Source organism: Sus scrofa, chromosome 1 (genome assembly GCF_054392235.1).
Source record: "Sus scrofa isolate SSC_HxYL_T2T_F1_AM1 chromosome 1, Sscrofa_HxYL_maternal_Yorkshire_Landrace_v2.0, whole genome shotgun sequence".
Classification (NCBI taxonomy): domain Eukaryota; kingdom Metazoa; phylum Chordata; class Mammalia; order Artiodactyla; family Suidae; genus Sus; species Sus scrofa.
The window spans coordinates 34,048,115-34,066,714 of NC_139383.1; the positions used below are offsets into that span (position 1 = coordinate 34,048,115).

At 35.2% G+C, this 18,600-nt stretch overlaps 1 protein-coding gene across 3 annotated transcripts in view; it reads right to left on the reverse strand.

The window, feature by feature from the left end:
- The window catches only part of LAMA2 (laminin subunit alpha 2), a 592,018-nt gene that overhangs the window by 243,381 nt on the left and 330,037 nt on the right, over positions 1-18,600 (reverse strand). For all 3 annotated transcript variants that reach the window (XR_014803693.1, XM_084956512.1, XM_084956505.1), the window contains exons 13-15: positions 13,199-13,303; positions 11,613-11,824; positions 1,611-1,722 (exon numbers count right to left, since the gene is read on the reverse strand). Coding sequence is in view for 2 of the 3 variants with exons in the window: in XM_084956512.1 (XP_084812638.1) it covers positions 1,611-1,722; positions 11,613-11,824; positions 13,199-13,303 (429 nt within the window). In the remaining variant the exon portion in view is untranslated. The remainder of the gene's footprint in view (positions 1-1,610; positions 1,723-11,612; positions 11,825-13,198; positions 13,304-18,600) is intronic.

Here is an 18,600-nt window from a genome sequence, read left to right on the forward strand (position 1 = left end):
AGTTCCTGACCTGGGAACTTCCATATGCCATAGGTGCAGCCTTTAAAAAAATGAATATATCTATATATGTGTATATCTACATATCTATATATCTATATAGATATATAGAAGAGTACTGAGAATGACCAATGTGGGAATAAGTGTCAAAGCAGGAAGAGAGTCAAGGTATTTGTTATTCCAAATAATGTAGGGACTTAAGGGTTCAAAGAAAGCTTTCTGATTTGAAGTAAAACCTGCTAGGCTCTTAAGAAAAGACTATGCTTCATCAAATAGGGCATGTATTTTCCATGTAAAATCAAATTTGGACTGAGAGAACTAATTCTTTCCATGATTATTTTTCTCTTCTCTATACGAATTTTGGAAAAGTGAGTACTTCTACGAATTACATTGAGTCTTATTTTTAGATAGGTGTATCTGAGCCCAGTTAAAGAACACACAGTTGTTACAAATATGACTCTAAGCCCTGTGTACCCTCTAGAAGCATGCATTATTTTAAAGTACAAGAGAACTGACAAAGCAATGCCTAGGGTATTTCTGAAAATGGCATAATGGGTAGTGTGCTGAAGTGGAACAGCTTGGTACACTCAAATGATTCCTTAAAGGCACCACTTTTACAGAATTTAAGCTCCTATTTATCTGCAAGCCATGCCCTCGATGAGGGAAATAGTGTTTACAATTTCTGACTAGATTTCAAATAAAATCGATGTTCACACTACCTAAAGAAAATCCCAGAAAAGTAAACAAAAATTATTACCTTAAAATAACACACTGTAGTATTAAGTAGGGAACATTAATTTTATTATAAACCTAGACTATTGAGACAACAATAGTTATCTCAAACTTTTGGTGCTAAACAAAGATCTGTAGGAAATTTTCTAGATCAAGATATTTCTTCCATATATTTTTAAAAACTGAGTCCTTCAGATGATTGTGATTTGGTTGTGTTCTTAGGAATAAAGTAGAGAAAGAATGTAGTACATAAGATTAAAAAATGGAGGAAAATTTAAAAAAGGAAAAAGAAAAGAAATATTGCTAAACTCCTGGTTTAGTACTGAGGTGGAAATGAAGGCAAAATATATTGAAATATTTTTCTACCATCATTCATCCTATTTTCATCAACAGATTAAACAGAAAACAAACACTTATAAAACATCTGATTTTAGCTACATATTATGAGGCAAAATATCTCAAAAAGAAACATGAAACTATTACATTTGAATGGAGAAGCAATGAGATCCTACTGTACAGCACAGGAAACTATATCCAGTCTCTTGGGACAGAATATACTGGAAGATAATATGAGAAAAAGAATGTATACATATGTATGACTGGGCCACTATGCTATACAGTACAACACTGTAAATCAACTCTACTTTAATAAAATAAAGAAAAATAGAAAAAAAAAGAAATATGATTTCAAGATGACATTAAATGAGCAATATTCTATTTGAAAGCCAGGACTTTTTGGCAGACATGGGAGTTCTTCTTTAAGTAATACACTATCATTTGTGTAATAACTGATGGAAAAAACAACTTATTTTAGACTAATTCATTGAAAGTAATGCTGAAGGAACTTAGAATGCACTGAAGCTATGTTCTTGCAAACTTACTTCACAGGAGGAGCCAGTATACCCTGGTGGACACTGACAAACTTCCACAGCTGCTGCAAAGCTTCTGTCAGTAGGATAAGGGCCGGCAGATTCAAGACCAACAGAGCTTAACCTGGAGCAGAAGGAAAAACAGATGGTAAGTAAGCAAACAAGCTTTTAGGTGTTACATCTCTTTTGTTTTTTTGAGTTTTATTTTTTAAAATTACTTAATGAATTTTATTGCATTTATAGGTGTACAACAATCATCACAACCAAATTTTACAGCATTTCCATCCCAAACCCTCAGTGCATCCCCCTACCCGACAACCTGTCTTATTTGGAAACCATAAGTTTTTCAAAGCTGTGAGTCAGTATCTGTTCTGCAGAAAAGTTCATTGTATCCTTTTTTTAGATTCCACAATGTCACATTTCTTTTGGAATAGTATAGCAAGAATGATGTAAATATAAGCAAATTATCTCTGTTGATAAAAGGGTTAAAGAATATCCAAAACTTGAAGCTCTAGCCATTCATCACATTAGGAAAAGTCAGTCCAGTTAAACATGCCCACAAACCGTACCACCATCAAATGCTAAAAAGATGAGAATATTCTTGCTCATTTTTAGTTTTCGGCTGTATCGTTTTTAACTTTTTAAAAAATTATTTATTTATTTATTTATTTGCTCTTTAGGACCACACTCACAGCATAGGGAGGTTCCAGGCTAGAGTAGAATCCGAGCTACAAGTACCAGCCCACACCACAGTTACAGCAATGCAGGATTTGAGCCACATCTGCGACCTACATCACAGCTCATGGCAACACCAGATCCTTAACCCACTGAGTGAGGCCCGGGGTTGAAACTACAACCTCATGGTCACTAGTCAGATTTGTTTCTGCTGTGCCACAACAGGAACTTCCATTTTTTTTTTTTAAAGTTTAAAATTATATCATTGAAGGAATTTTTAAAACAAGGCATTCGTATGGCTTTGGTTTTAACATTTAAACTAGAAAAGCAGAAAAACACAATATTAATATTCAGTCTGAGCTTTTAAATTTAAAGAAAAGATGGAAGCAAGAAAAAAAGATGAAAGTTATTTTGATTGATTTTTCTCAGAAAGAAATCTGCATATTAGCAGGTAAAAGTGAAACTTTGTCAAATGCTCTATTGAATTAGAACTATTTTCTTAAATTGTTTTGGGCCTAAATTTATTGTTTTCTGTATTTATAGGTATCACTTTATTGGTACTTCTGTAAATCTGGTGAGTTTAGCAGAGGGATTTGATATCATTCATTATTTCCAGGAAAAGCTAGTCTGACCAAATTGAAAAATACTGTTATATAAGTGGTATGCATGTATGTTGTGTGTGTATTTCATTCCAAAAATTTTACAAACAGTACACATGCACAATTTAAATGAATGTTACTCTAATAAGAGTAAAGTTTTAAAAGTCAATAGACTTTTTCCCATTTTTTAATAAAAGAAAAATTTAAATATTCAATGTTAAGAACACAAACTCAGGAGGCAGATAAACCAGAGGTATCTTACCTCTGACATTTACCAGTCCCATAGCCTAGGAGAAATTACTTAACATCTCTAAGCTTCAATACTGTCATCTGTGTAATGGAGATAATGTAAGAGTCCATATATCATGGGCTTGATGAAGGGATTAAACAAAACAATGACTATAAAGTCCTTGATATAATATATAACACATATTGTGCTTATAAAACGCTAGGCATTTTATTAGCATACATTTACTGTGGAAACAGGATAAAAATGACAATAAGAAATACTGCAACAAACAAGAAATACTATTTGTATCCCCAAAACCAGATTTTTATCTATAAGAGCACAAAATTAAATGATTATAAGAGCACAAAATTAAATAATTATAAGAGCACAAAATTAAATGACTGCTATTGACTTATAATGATAATTATTGTTTTTTTAAATGATCGACAGGTCTCTGTAATATATAATATGCCATTTTTTTAACAATAAGAAAAATGAACCTGACCCTTTTTAGGGCATGCATTTTTAGCTGGTTTCTTAAGAGTGGTGGTATTTTTATTGACTGGCAATTCATGATTACTGAAGAGCTTGCCAATTTGAGAATATGTGTTGTAATCAAGCCAGAGAACAAAGTTAATGGGCTCATTAAATGTATCTTCAAAAGCGGCAACCTTTAACCAAGTTGTAAGCTTTTCAGTAACATGGCTAAAATCTTCATTGTTTTTACCCTAATTTTTCTGGTCCTAGACTCTTGATAGTACCTTGGAACATATATAAGTTCATACATAATCAAGAAGAAGTAGAAAAGGAAAATCAACTTGAAATCTTAGAAAACAGGCATTTGGGTGGGGCTGCCCCAGGTGCTGAGTGCTAGCTGGCATTCTCTAGGACAAGTAAATTATCTTTATACATGAATTCATCCAACACTATTTCTTGAATGCTTTCTCTTCTGGGGGCACTGATTAGACAACCTGGCAGAAGGTCCTAAACTGGTAAGCATTAAAAATCATTCTTTTATAGGTCACATAGAGATTTTTTACAAATTTCAAATTGTCATTTTTGTCCCCACCAAGTAAACTTGTCTCCAAAGTTAAAAAAAACTAGCATTTTCTAAAACTGAGGTGAAATTCATATAACATAAACTAACTGCTTTAAAATGTCATGTAGTACATTCACAAAGTTGTGATAATAACCCTACCCTTATCAAGCAATCACTCTCTGTGCCCCAATCCCTGCCAACTACAAATGTGCTTTCTGTGGATTTATCTCCACAGAATTGATTTATCTATGGATTTATCTATTCTAGATATTTCGTACAAATGGACATGTACAATACATGAGTTTTTGTGTCTGGCTTCTGTTGGTTTTATCCATGGATTTATCTATTCTAGATATTTCATGGATTTATCTATTCTAGATATTTTGTACAAATGGACATGTACAATACATGAGTTTTTGTGTCTGGCTTCTGTTGGTTAGCATAGCGTTCCCAAGGTTCATCCATGCTGTAGCAAATATCAATATTTCATTCATTTTTTTATCACTGAGTAATATTTTATTGTTTGATATACCACACTTTCTTTATCCATCCATTAATGGATGTTTGGCTATTTCCACTTTTTGCTATTGTAAATACACTGCTATAAACATTCATGTACAAGTATTATTAAGTACCTGTTTTTAATTCTTTGGGGTATATAACTAGGGATGGAATATCTAGATCCAGCAATTCTTAACACAACATAACGTTTGGAAGGGTTACTAAAATAAGGATGGTACTTGCTTATGTTGACATGAACTTATGAGCTCCTCCTTAAGAACAAAGACCCTGTTTTGTCATCCATATACCTAGTCTGATCACTTCAATGCATACTCAATACATTTTTGTTGGATACATGGATCTACAGACGGAAAGACGGATAGACAGATAATGAATAGGTGAATAGATAGATGGATAAATGGATGGATACAAGACTAATCACGGACACGAATGAATAAATAAATGGATAGGTGAATGGAAAATGTAGTTATATTACAAACAGTGAGTAACATACTCCCTAACAAAAGATACACTAAAGCTTAGTATTAACATTTCAGATGAATAAAATAAGTAGAAGAAAAAAATTACTTGTTTGATCTAACAAAGAAAATAAATTGAAAACTGTTAGCATTAGGACCTGAGGCCAAAGGCCAGAACTCATCTGAATTTATTGTGGCATCTAATTGCCTGCAATTAATGGACTGTCACATGACAAACCTGTATTCCTGATCACTTTCATTTCAGAATTAGATGATTTCACGATTACTATATTAATTGATTTTCATAGAAGAGACTATTATAATTTAATAAATAGCAGTCAAGTCAACTACATCTAGATATAGTCCCAGAATTTTCAATATAAAATTACGAGAAAAACATGAGGAAAGAGTACGGGAATGCTTTAAAACAGAAAAATGAGGAATTCCCCTTGTGGCGCAGAGGTAACGAACCTGACTAGTAACCATGAGGATTCGGGTTTGATCCCTGGCCTCGCTCAATGGGTTAAGGATCCGGCATTGTTGTAAGCTGCCATGTAGGTCAAAGACATGGCTTGGATCTGGCATTGCTATGGCTGTGGTATAGGCTAGCAGCCATAGCTCTGATTTGACCCCTAGCCTGGGAATGTCCATAGGCTGCAGGTGTGGCCCTAAAAAAAAAAAAAAAAAAAAAAAAAAAAAGAAAAAGAAAAATGAAGTAAATGACTACTTTAAGAAACAATTTAAAATATAACAAAACAGAAACAAAAATATTTTCAGTGAACGGCCAACTTTCATTTGTCTTTGGAACAGCAGATGTTTCTCTCCTTAATCTATGTAACCATTTTGAGCTATAGGAAATTTAACATTCAAACATCTTTCCCAGCAATATTCCACATTAGTATTCACCAAGCAGTCCCAATGCTCATTAGGTTCTGCTGTTCATTAAATGAGATTTTAATGCGTTTAACAGTTTTAAGTGTTGCTCATGAAGAAGGCTGTGGTTTATTCTTTTTTTCTCTCCAATATGGTCATTTTCTTTTCTGGATACAGGCTGCATTCATTTAAATATATAATGCTGGTAGTAATGAAGTACTAACATTTGGAGATGTATGAACCATCAAAAATTTGACAACTAAGTAAAAAAAAAATTTTTTTGACTGCACCTGTGGCATGCAGAAGATCTCAGGTCAGGGATCTAACCCATGCCACAGCAGCAACCTGAGCCACAGTAGTGACAATGCTAGATCCTGAGCCACCAGGGAACTCTTTAAGTCAAACATTTTAGCTGCCTATTTTTCCTTCACATTATGAGGGAGAAATAGAGATAAGATGATGAATGAAAAGACATAATTATATAAATTAGCATTGAAAATATTGGAATCATATTAGAAATACTGTCCTGGTACTGACTTAAAGATTGTTCTTAATATTTTTGTTTTACTATATTTTCTACCAGAGTTAAATGTCAGGCTTCACAAAATAGGAAAAAAAAAATTCTTTGAACAACAGGATATTTGATCTTAAAACTCTTAAATAATTATTTTTTTTTCCAATTCACTTTTTTATTTTATATAGACGACCTCCATTTAAAGTCTACTTAAACAAATGTTACTTTAGGTTAGTCACCCATAGAAAGATTTGATTGCTGTTCAGGTGCTTTGTTGTATTTCATTTTTAATAAAATATAAGATGATGACTTGGAACTTCCTTTAACCTCTCTTTTAAGGAAGTTCCACACAGTAGTGGTCAGTTAGTGAAGTCTGATCATTTTTTTTCACTCCATTCCTAAAAGGCAACGGACTCAGTCACTGGCTCAGTCAGTATTGGAATCACTGGGAACTGGCCAGACCCAGTGGGAGTGAGCTAGACGTTTGCTCCCAATTTTTTTTTTTTTTTTGGTCTTTTTAGGGCCACACCCATGGCATATGGAGGTTCCCAGGCTAGGGGTTGAATCAGAGCTGTGGCTGCTAGCCTACACCACAGCCACAGCAATGTGGGATCCAAGCCTCGTCTGCAACCTACACTACTGCTCACAGCAATGCTGGATCCTTAACCCACCGAGTGAGGCCAAGGACCCGACCTGCGTCCTCATGGATACTAGTCAGATTTGTTTCTGCTGAGCCATGAAGGGACTCCCGTCTCTCAATATTTTCAGTCCACATCAAGTAAGGGAAATAAGTGACAGACTCTGCAACTGTTGCAGCCATTATCAAAAATATATTAAATGCTAATATGAGAATTCATCTCTTCTTCCTCAGTCCTACCAGGGTGCACTGTGCACACTTCCATTGCACTCTTCATTATACTAACACACGTTTGCTTTTCACACTGAACTTACACCTTTTTTGAATTCAATGCTTATTTATCCATCTTTGTATCCTCTTTCCTTGGCCTAGATAATTAATAATTACTGTATACTGAGTGTCTTCTATAATGGGAACTTGAGAAATGTCTCTTTTAAATATTAACAAAACAAATGCAGTAATCACGTTTTTGTCTACATCCACAAAAGAAAAACCTGAAGTAAGGTGCCTTGTCTATCTAATACTGTCAGCAAATGGTGCAGCACAGATTTAAACTCAAAACGGTTAGCTTGTTACCTGACTGCTTGAAATAGTAGGTCAGGTGGTTTATATACATCATTTTCTCACTTAGTCTTTTTTTTTTTTTTTTATTTTTTTTTTAGGGCTGCATCTGCAGCATATGGAAGTTCCCAGGCTAGAGGCTGAATCAGAGCTACAGCTGCCGGCCTACACCACAGCAATGCCAGATCCAAGCTGTGTCTGTGATCTGCACCACAGCTCATGGCAACGCTGGATCCCTAACCCACTGAGCAGGGCCTGGGATCGAACCTGCATCCTCATGGATACTAGTTGGATTCATTAACGTTAAGCCACGATGGAAATTCGAAAACACTCCTTTGTTTATAAGGGATTTTCTAGAATATTTATTATACAAATTCTGTGCAATACATACAAATATGTATACATACACATATACATATGTGTGTGTATATATATACATATATATACATATACTTTGTGTATTTATATACATACATATATATATATGTGTATATATATATATATATATATATTTTTTTTTTAATGGCCATGCCTGCAGTGTATGGAAGTTCCCAGGCCAGGGATTGAAGCTGAGCTGCAGTTGTGATCTATGCTGCAGCAATGGCAGATCCTTTAAATCACTGTGCTGGGTTGGGAATCAAACCCATGCCTCCATAGCAGCCTGAGCCACTGCAGTTGGATTCTTGACCCACTGTGCCACAGTGGGAAATCCAAATTCTATGGAGTATTTTTGATACCAAAAAAAAAAAAATTACTCTTAAAAGTCATGTGAGGGAGCTCCTAGGTGGCACAGTGGGTTAAGGATTTGGTGTTGTCTCCGCTCAAGGGCAGGTTCGACCCCTAGCCCAGGAACTTCTGCATGCTGTGGGCATGGCCAAAGGGGGAAAAAAAAAAAAAGTCATGTTACAACATCTTGCCTTGAAGAAATTCTGTCTTTCCTTTCAAGCAATAAAGACACATGGGTGTATAACAACAAGGGCATGATGGACTCAGTTATGCTATGGTAACCAATAACTCCAAATTCTCAGGGGCTTAACAGAAAACAAAATTCACTCATGTAAAATCCTCTCCAGGTCTGGGCAACTGTTAGGGCAGCTGACCTTTATGTGCTGTCAATATTTCAGACTGTTTCATCTTCTGGGAGCTAAGTAAGCTCCATAGAGTCACATACTGGTAATTCAATGCTTTTCCAGGAATTAGTGGAAAAGGATGAAGAGTAATACATCATTTTAGCTCAAATTTCATTAGCTGACCCAAGTCCTATGCATAGGGAAATGCAATATTCCAAAAGGAGGAGATTGAAAATTTGATGAAGTACTAATGCCTATTATAGAGTAGAAGAAAAATATGTTTTTGTAAAGCCTATATCTAATAGGTATTTGAGAAAGCTGAATAGGCTTCTTGAGTTAAATATCAAGGATGCTACTAAATCTAAGGTTTGGAGGATTTAAAGGAGAAAGATGCACAGTTAGGTTACATTGATTTCTTTTATATTCTTAGAAGAATGAAAAGTTTTTCATTTTTATCTTCATCTTTTCTATGAGGACAATAAGAAGGAAATCAATTCATTTTTTGTATGGGCCTTTTAGAATTCTGGAAGAGAAGGACAGAAAGAACTGTCACAATTCTAGGAACATCAGCAGTGCTTTACCCTAGATGTCTCCAAGTCTTAATGGTACTTGAAGAAAATGGTATTCCTTGGAATGATGAAGTTCAGATAGAAATACTCTGTGCACTGATTTACAATTAGCAAAGTGCTTTGTTAGTTCTCTAATTCCATTCTCATAGTGATATTTTGAACTTGGCAAACAGTTGTCCTCCTCATTTTACAGATGAGGTGATGGAAATCCAACCAGGACAAAATTACATTTATGTTTACAACTTTTACATAGCGAAGTTGAAAACAGAAGTTAAAATCTGGACCGGCAACCCAGTTCTGCTTCCACTATTCAATTCCAGTCCCTCCACAACTGGGTGGAGCTCCCAGCAAATGGGAGAACTACCATAGAAGTAAATCCTCCTTAAATAATTCTAAACATGAATTTCTCTTGAGATAGCTTCAATTTACTTGTGCTTGCACACAAGCTGTATACCACATTGGAAGCCCACTGTGCAAGACAAGTTGAAATCAATTCAAGTGATGTTTTACAAATATGACTCAATCCACTAGCGGATCAGAGATAAATAAAACAAGCTACTGACTCAGGATTCATGCTGACTTTCCACTAACCTGAAGAGGGTAGTAGTTTCAAATCTGACATGGCTTTTACTTCTTGAGCCACAGTGCCTCATGTAAAGTAGGCTGCAGAAAGTGTCACCTACCTGGATTAATTTCTGTGTCAGACCCCATAGCCATGCTCGGTGAACACATCGCTCATGTATGGGAAAACCTCAGATGACTCAAATGAAACTAATGATTTTAAGCTGCATAGACACTGAAATCACCTGACATGAATCAGGGGGAAATGCCTTTGGATTAACCAGTCTGAGAAGCAAGGCTGACAAAAGTAAATAAACCCCCTCAGCCCCTTTTTGTCAATTTGCTTGTCATTTATTTTGAAAGCCAGAGGGCTCATCTCTTTGTACTCTTTAAACATCCAATTTCTATTTACTAAATGTGGAAAAACATAATTAATTCCTAAGTGCTGCTTCTCATCTTCATGGCATTTTAACCCTGCTCCTAGCAGAACTGACTATGCAAAAGAGGTGCATTGTTTGGCAGTAAATCTGTTTATGAATCTGCAGTTCCCTCCTTCTGGGATGGTAATGATGATTACACTTAGTTGAAATACTACAAGCAAAAGACAAACTAGGCAGCACAAGCAAATGAAGGGGGTGGGGGAGCATCGGCAATTAAAAAAAAAAAAAAACAAAAAACTTTTTTGCAGATAAACCAGTATTAACGACACTGCTTTGTATATGGGCATGCCAAGTTGTCAGTTTGGGGTCATCTAACCTAATCTGATTTAGGACAAAATTGCCATGATAACTTATGCTATTTACTGTTAAGAGTAGAAAAGGAGAAGGGAAAAGAATGCATTCAGCCACAGTTGAAATGAAAATTTTCTCAAATACGTCATTGTTTTAAAAATGAAAAGCACAGCTGCCTACCATCAGCCTCATATGGGCATGTTTGGTTCAAGTCAGGGAGTTCTCTAAGGAAAAAAATGGAGAACAAAAAGGAACAAACCTTTGAAATGTTCTAGGTAATGAGTATTTTACATAATTATCACATGTTATTTTCATAATGACCCCGAAAGGCAGGCACTATTATCTCCACTTTACATTCGAAGAAATCAAGTTTCTACAAAGACCAACCACTTGCCAAAGGTCACACATATATAATAAGCAACAGAGCTAATTGAATTCCTGGCCAGGTTGCCTCCAAAGCTCATACTTCCCTTTATATCATGCTGCCATTACAGTATTACAGTGTTTGACCTGTGGTGATTTAAATGAAGGTTCTTACATTTCTTATTACAGACTGTACACTATTAAGTCAGTCAGAAACTATTATACTATTAATTCATGAAAGAAATATTTTACAAACCACTTTCTGCATACGGGCACCCTGGAATTGTATCATTTTAGTTTCCCCCATCTGAGTTATCACAGACGAGACTTTATTTCCCAGTACAGCATCTCTCAGTATAGGGATCATTTTTATTGCATGTTCTGGCAGAATTATGAAAGAATCATCCATACTAAAAAAGGACTAAGACAGATTCATTCTGGGTATAAAATTTTAAAGCTTAAAAGAAACACTTTTCAGAAAAGCAGTGCTCCATTCTTATCTACTATTTATTTGAGGACAGCAAATCTTACAGAGCTTCAAAGTCACTCTGCACATGCGCATTCACCCCAAAGTAAATGTGTCGACAGTGGGAAGTGCAGTTCCTGTGCTTACCTGAAGATGGCATCCATCCCAAGGCTGTATGTGATTTGTATGAGGACTCTCTTTAAATTCGCCAGTACTGTCATAAACTCTTTTCTACTGACTGGGAAATTTGTGCCGTGTATGGTAAATAATTCTTCTTTAAGTGTCAGCACATTAATATGTTCTTTAGAGGGTTTCAGATACACCTCATCTTGGGCTGTGCTGATTCTCAAATTATTTCCCTAAAGGAAAAAAGAAAGGATTAGAGGGTAAAACTGTGGGGAAAAAAGCGGGGGGAGGATCGGTATTTGGTTTTTAATTTCAGGTTGGTTTCCCCGTCATTCGGTATATTTTTAGTATGTATAAAAGGCAGAGAAAGCAATTTAACTATTACCCTTAACCAGATGCTTTACAAAGTATAAGCTTCTTGGTTATGTATGACCTTGATACTAACCCCCATTAACTAAAATAATAAATACCTGGCAACTCACAGATATATGTGATTACAAATACCTCAATTTTACAGTTGTGCAAAAAATTGTGTATTTCAAATATACTATTTTATGGTGTAGGTTGTATAGGAAAATAGGGAAGAAAACTTAGAACAGTGTGTTAAGCTATTGCTTTAAAGGACTCTTATCTGGGGAAAAAAAAAACAACAAGAAAAACCTCTGTAGTCTAATGTTCACAGTAGGATAATGGCATCATTATCATTTAGCTTAACCTTTTATTTTCTTAGTTCATTTGTATTAATAATATATAACTTCTCAACATTTTACATTTAGAAAATCCCTTTTACCTCAATTTCATGACATACTTCCAGTTTCATACACACATGTGTAATGATAATATCATCCAGTTAATTTATCACTGGAAACATTCATTTTCGGGGAAGAATTTCTTCCTTTTTTATTGATTCACATGCATGAAAGTTTCAAAACAGAAAACAAGAGCCTGGTGCTAAATCAGCACAGACCCATCTGGAATCAGACATGTACATGAGATGAATGTCTTTGAGTTGCGTGAGCTGAGGGGAGGGCATGTATTATATGAAAGGAAAAATGTGAGAAAGGGCAGAAGAGAGCCTTTATGATAACTTTAGGATCCTAGCATTTGGGAACCGCCTATGACCCTCCAAATCCTGGAAGCAATTTCTTCTATACTTTTCTTACCTAAATTAGAAGTTTTGAAGTCAAGATTTAACTATACCTAAATAGGTAAGTTTCCTTTTTCATTTACTTCTACCTAATATAAACAAAGCAATAAACAATAAAATGTACTTGGAAGCAAGGAGAGATGGAAAAAAATACAACTATGTAAATCAGCCATTGGCCTAAACACTTTCTGTCTCCTTATATTCTTGGGAATATGGTCATTAAGTTTTAAATTTAAATTCCAAGTCTGCTCAAACCATCTCCTTTATCATTGGAATCCAATATAGTCAGTCTTCTAGATATGTCTCAGAATGAAACATAAGACTGGCATAACAAATTCCCAAGATATGATATTTTTCTCTAGTGGTATATAAATTAATGTCAAACCCTCTGGGTAAGGAATAACATCAGATAACATGAGTGAAAAGCAGTTAAACATAAATGATGGTCTCCATACTCTACCTCTAAGATAATCATAAGCTGGAGGATGCGTTCTGTATCATCATCTTCTTCTTCTTCGAGGTCGTATGATACGGTAAATGTCAACTCTCCTCCAGCTGCTGTGAGCTATAAGAGAGGTGATGTGTGATTATGACAGGACAGAAGATGGGCTATTACCTCATATTTTACTTATTATTTTAAAATCATTTTATTTTTCTAGAGGGCAGGATTGGAAAGAAGCAGAAATCATGAATGTGCAGAGTGAGAATGACAGACATTTCCTTAGGAGTAACCTTTATACGAACCTCACCCACCAACAAGTCTGACACAAATATCAATTCAGGTATTATTTCCCGCAGTATTGCAGCCTTGCTGAACTAGGTTAAACTCCCTGGAACCAAACACAGCCCCTCCTGTCATTTTCCTAGTCCAGAGCTTGAGCATTACAATTCTCAAACAGAGAAGGATCTTTGTTAAAATTGGGAGATTACTACATCCCTGAGGTCACTCATTTTCTGAGGGTCTGAATGTTTTCAGCAACCATAGCACTCCATTCCACACGCACTTTACATAGACTACAAGCTAAACGGGGAAATGCTTTGGTCAAAGAAAAAGAAAAGCACAGCGGCAAGTTTTATGTTATGATAGACTACAATTAAAACTCCTAAAGAAGATACACTTTCCCTTATGCAATCAAATAGGCTTAGTCTGAATGAATGCTGTTATCCCTTTTCATTAGAAAAATTTCTTTCCTCTCAATATGCATGCTGAGCCCCATACAACGTATGCTTGAGGTTTACATCATTTGACATTGACAGTAACCTTGTAGAAGGGATTAAAAAAAAATAGGAAAGCAAGATCATTTACAGGACAGGAATCAACATTGGAGTTTGAGTGACAGATTCAATGCAAATGCTACGGTGCTTTTTTAAAAAAAATTCCACCCCAGCATTGTAAATAGACATTCATAAAACAAAGCCGATGATTTGTATTCTGCCGTTTCCTCCATGCTGACAAGCAGAGACCCAGCTTCACAGCCCCTGGCTCTTTGTGGCCTCTCACGGCAGACCTGACCACAAAGCAATTCTTGGTGATGCTCTGGATGGAGGAGGAGGAACCCAGATTTCTCTCAGAATTGTTCCATAGGGAATGGAACATAGCCCGCCATGGCTGATTAAACAGAGTTTTTAAATTGCAGCTCCTCAGTGTCTTCTAAGAGCTCATTACATGGAGCTCTATAAGGAACTAAAATTCAGAAAACTTTTATTCCCCTGCTTCACTGAGAGATAGCCTTACTCTAATGACTTTTCACATATAAAACAATAAATATCTGCCTGGACTATAGCACTTGGCATTACTGTGAGTAATGAGGGGTGAATCTATGTAAAAAGTTTTTGGTTCTATTAAGATAAGCTTCCAAAATTTCACATAGCATGCTTGTTCAAAATCAGCCAGACATTTTCTCAATGACAGGAGTCTGGAAAGGCAGCAGAAAAGAGTGTTTCATATATTTGACTAAACCATTCAGAATTCCCTAAATTAATAAAAATATTTAGTAGGAGGTAGAAATTGACTTTGGGAAGGACAGTAGGACATAGATCCATAATGTAAAATTTTGAGCTTCCAAATGTATTTTGATTATTTAAAATTTGAAAAACATGTTATTCTTCTGGAATATGTTTCTCTAAAAAAGAGAAACAGATCAACCTAAATTTATCCTCAATGTCTTAAACAAATTTAGGAAACCTAGAATTAAAATTTATTCCCCCTTGGCCAAGAAAAAGAGCCAAAGTGTGTGTAATTTGAATATCCAAGTTTTTAAGACTTAAGATGAATTAGAAAAATGTTTATTACAATATTTGATTTTCAATGTATTTTTCATACCTGCTTATAATGAAGTCATATTGTACATAAAATAATATAATATGGGAGAGTAATGGGGATGAAGAAAGAAGGAACAAATGACTATGTAGAAAAAGAGAAGGCCTTATGTGGGTCAATGATAATATGAAACATGAACTAAGGAATAGAATTAATTCAACCTATTCTCCTGAAGGCTCATAATAATAATAGCAATAATAATGAAAAATTGCTTCCTCAATCACATTTCACAAAACACTTTTTCCAAACTCTTTCATGCCTCTTTCATACCCCTGCGTTGGCTTCATTTGAACCAGTTTTTGAATCATCTAACAATTTTCATGAGTGAATCCATTTGACTTCCACCTAAGTTGTGAAAACCCATTTTAAATAGATGCATGATACTGTTACCAGATGTTTTTTTTTTTTTCCCAAGCCACAAGTATTCATTTCCATAATATTAAAATCATTGTCTTTTGCATTCACCCTAAGGTGTAAGTTTATGATTACCTCTATATAACTACTTAGTCAAGTACTTAAGTAATTTTTTAAAAAGATTATTTCAGGTATCATCCTTCAATCCAGAGGTTGCATCTCCTAGGAATAATTACTTATTCTCTGTTAAATTCATTGCCTCTATTCTTCCTTCGACTCCTCAGGCCAATCTCTTCAATAAACAATAAAACCAATAATTTCCTGGTGGTGTTTCCAGCTCATGTGTCTTCCCCAAAGAGTACATACCATCTTATGAGTCTTGGAAATTAGTCAATTATAAGGTAACATCTTCTTTTCTGAGGAATATTGGCTTTGGGGGGAAAAGCTTTTAGAATATTCAGAGTATAAGTTGTCCACTCATACATAGTTTTGGATGAAGAATTCTCTGTCTCTTCTTCATTTATGTCATGCTCCATATTCCAAATGCCATCCACACCCTTGCTTCTCCACTCTGCCATAATTCCTTCAGTACCCCAGTCTTCACTACGTCCATCAAATCAATGTGCACAGGGCTGCAAGTCCTCAATTGACTTTATTGTCGCTTTTAGCTATTATCTATGGTTATTTGTTAGTTTCACTACCAAACTCTGAAATATGGGGTATTACATTCATCTTTTTTATTTCAACCCATCCACCCTTCCTTATTTTATCTACTGCAGCCTGTCTTGCACCCTTAGTACTCCACTAAAAGTGTTTCTTGAAAGGTCATTTATAAATTCTATCGAGCAACCACTAATGGGCTTTTGTTCAGTTCTATGTGACACGTAATAGTTCTGAAGATCTTGACTCCTTTGTCTTCTACTACATTAAACTTTTCTGAGACTTTGTCCCCTGGAGTATGACGGAGGTACCTCTGTCTCTTTTGTAGATACATTTATCATTTATTCCATAATCAGTGTATGGAAGTCTCCAAGACTTTTGCTCTTTTGGTTATCTTTTCTTATTGACTTTCGATTCCTCTCCCATGGTTTGAACTACTTTCATACCTGGTTACTCAATCTGTATCTTCCATCCTGTCCTGTGCCCCTGTATTAATTTGCTCATGGTGCCATAACAAAGGACCAGTTTGTTATGGCTTAAATCTGAGATCAAGGTGTCAGCAGTGTTTGTTTCTTCTCAGGCCTCTTGCCTTAGCTTATAGATGGTCATCTTTGCCCTGTATTTTTACATGGTCTTCCTTCTGCATTTGTCTGTGTCCTAATTTCCTCTTCTTATAAGGACAACAGTCATGGTGGAAAAGGTACCACACTAAGAACCCCATTTTAACTGAATTAATTAGAATAAAAGATCCTTTCTCCAAATACAGTCACATTCTGAGGTTCTGGGAATTAGGACTTCAACAAATGAATTTTGGGGGAACAATTCAGCCAGTCTAGTACTGAATGACTGTTCAATAATGTGTCAAACAGTCAAAAGAGCCAAAGTCAATCACATTATCTGGTCTTCCTAGGAGACAAACAATTATTTTCTCAACTTCCATGATTGGGTCATGCCAACTGTTTTGTTTCTCTGTTTTTAAAATGGAAACCATAGGTACCATACAATATTACTTTCACTTTATGATTTACATTAGATCAATGCCTCAGTCCTATTCCTTGAAATGCTTCTTGTCTAACTTTCTATTCCCATTGTTACATCACATTCACTGGGTCCACATCAAGCATGTGAAGTCAATTCTCTGACTTCAGTCTTCTTTGAGAAAGTTTTATCAACAATTACTTATCAGAACCTCCAGTGTTCCTGAGATCTATAACACTATTTAAGTTTCTGTGCAGTTTCAGTACTCTCTAGGATCTATCTAGCCCCCTGTTCACAAATTCTGTGCAGAGATGCCCCAGGGCACTGCAGTAAACTCTCAAAGTCACTGTGGGATGCTGTAAATGTTTGAAGGAAATACAGCAATACTAGGTATCTGTTGGATGCCACACATATAACTAGCTCTGGGAAGTTCACTACTTTAACATTAGATAATGCTATATTCCTTTACAGAATGTTCTCAAAATTTTGAGCTATGTTTTTGTTTACTTGCGTTTTCATCCATGTCATACTTTGTTAAGCACAGTTTTCTGTGGCTGCTGTGATAAAAACCAAGTACAGTACAAAATCAGTGTAACAGAAAATAAATCCAGTAGTGTCTGATCTAATTCTAGGTTTTGAGAACCTGAATATTATCCAACAAGCAAGAGCCCATTTTTATTAATTGTAGTAATTTATGAAGAAAAGAATTATTATATTGTCTAAATTTATGTGCATCATTTTTGAATGATTGTTGTGTCATTAAATTATAAATATTTATGAAGTTGTTTAGCTCTAAGTACTGTGGCATGTTTCAGTTGATCCAGGAAGCATTGTGAAAAAAACATGGAGACACTAAGAGTACCAAAAATTGAAAAATTTTCAACCAACTCTCAAAGTAGACTCTTTTTGTATCTATCCATTCTGCTACTTAGATTTGCTTGAAGTAATTTTGCTGCTGAAATTCTCATTCCTACAGCTCTCTGACCATTTAAATGCTGCTTTTCTTTCTTTGCCACTGGACAGAAGACTAAGAACAAAAGCTCTTTTGGTGATATTTTTTAAGTCTACTGAGGAGTCACTGGTAACAGCAACCAGTAAGAGAACCCAAAGATTTGAGAACAGGTAGAGTTCTGTATAAACTGACTCACTGGATAACACTGAAGAATTCTAACAATTCTTAGTAAGTTATAAGTACTGTGACATTAATAAGTTATAAGTAAGTTATAAGTACTGTGACAGTAAGTTATAACTACTATGCATAACTTTAATTTTCCACAATTTTGGACTTTGTAGGCTCAATTTATTAATTTTACATTTGAAATTGTAATATTAGTCCATTTGGGGGACAATGTAGATTTCTGTAATTTTATGGAGCATTGCATGTACAGCCAATAGAACATTTCATTTTCTCCTGCTATTTAGGAAACTAAACTGTCATCATTCTATTGGCTAGAGAAATATGCTTTTCCACAGGTAGAAATAAGTGCACTTCCAGTTTGCTTTAGGGCGATTTTTATATTTACTGTATAGATTAGACTATATTTACCAGA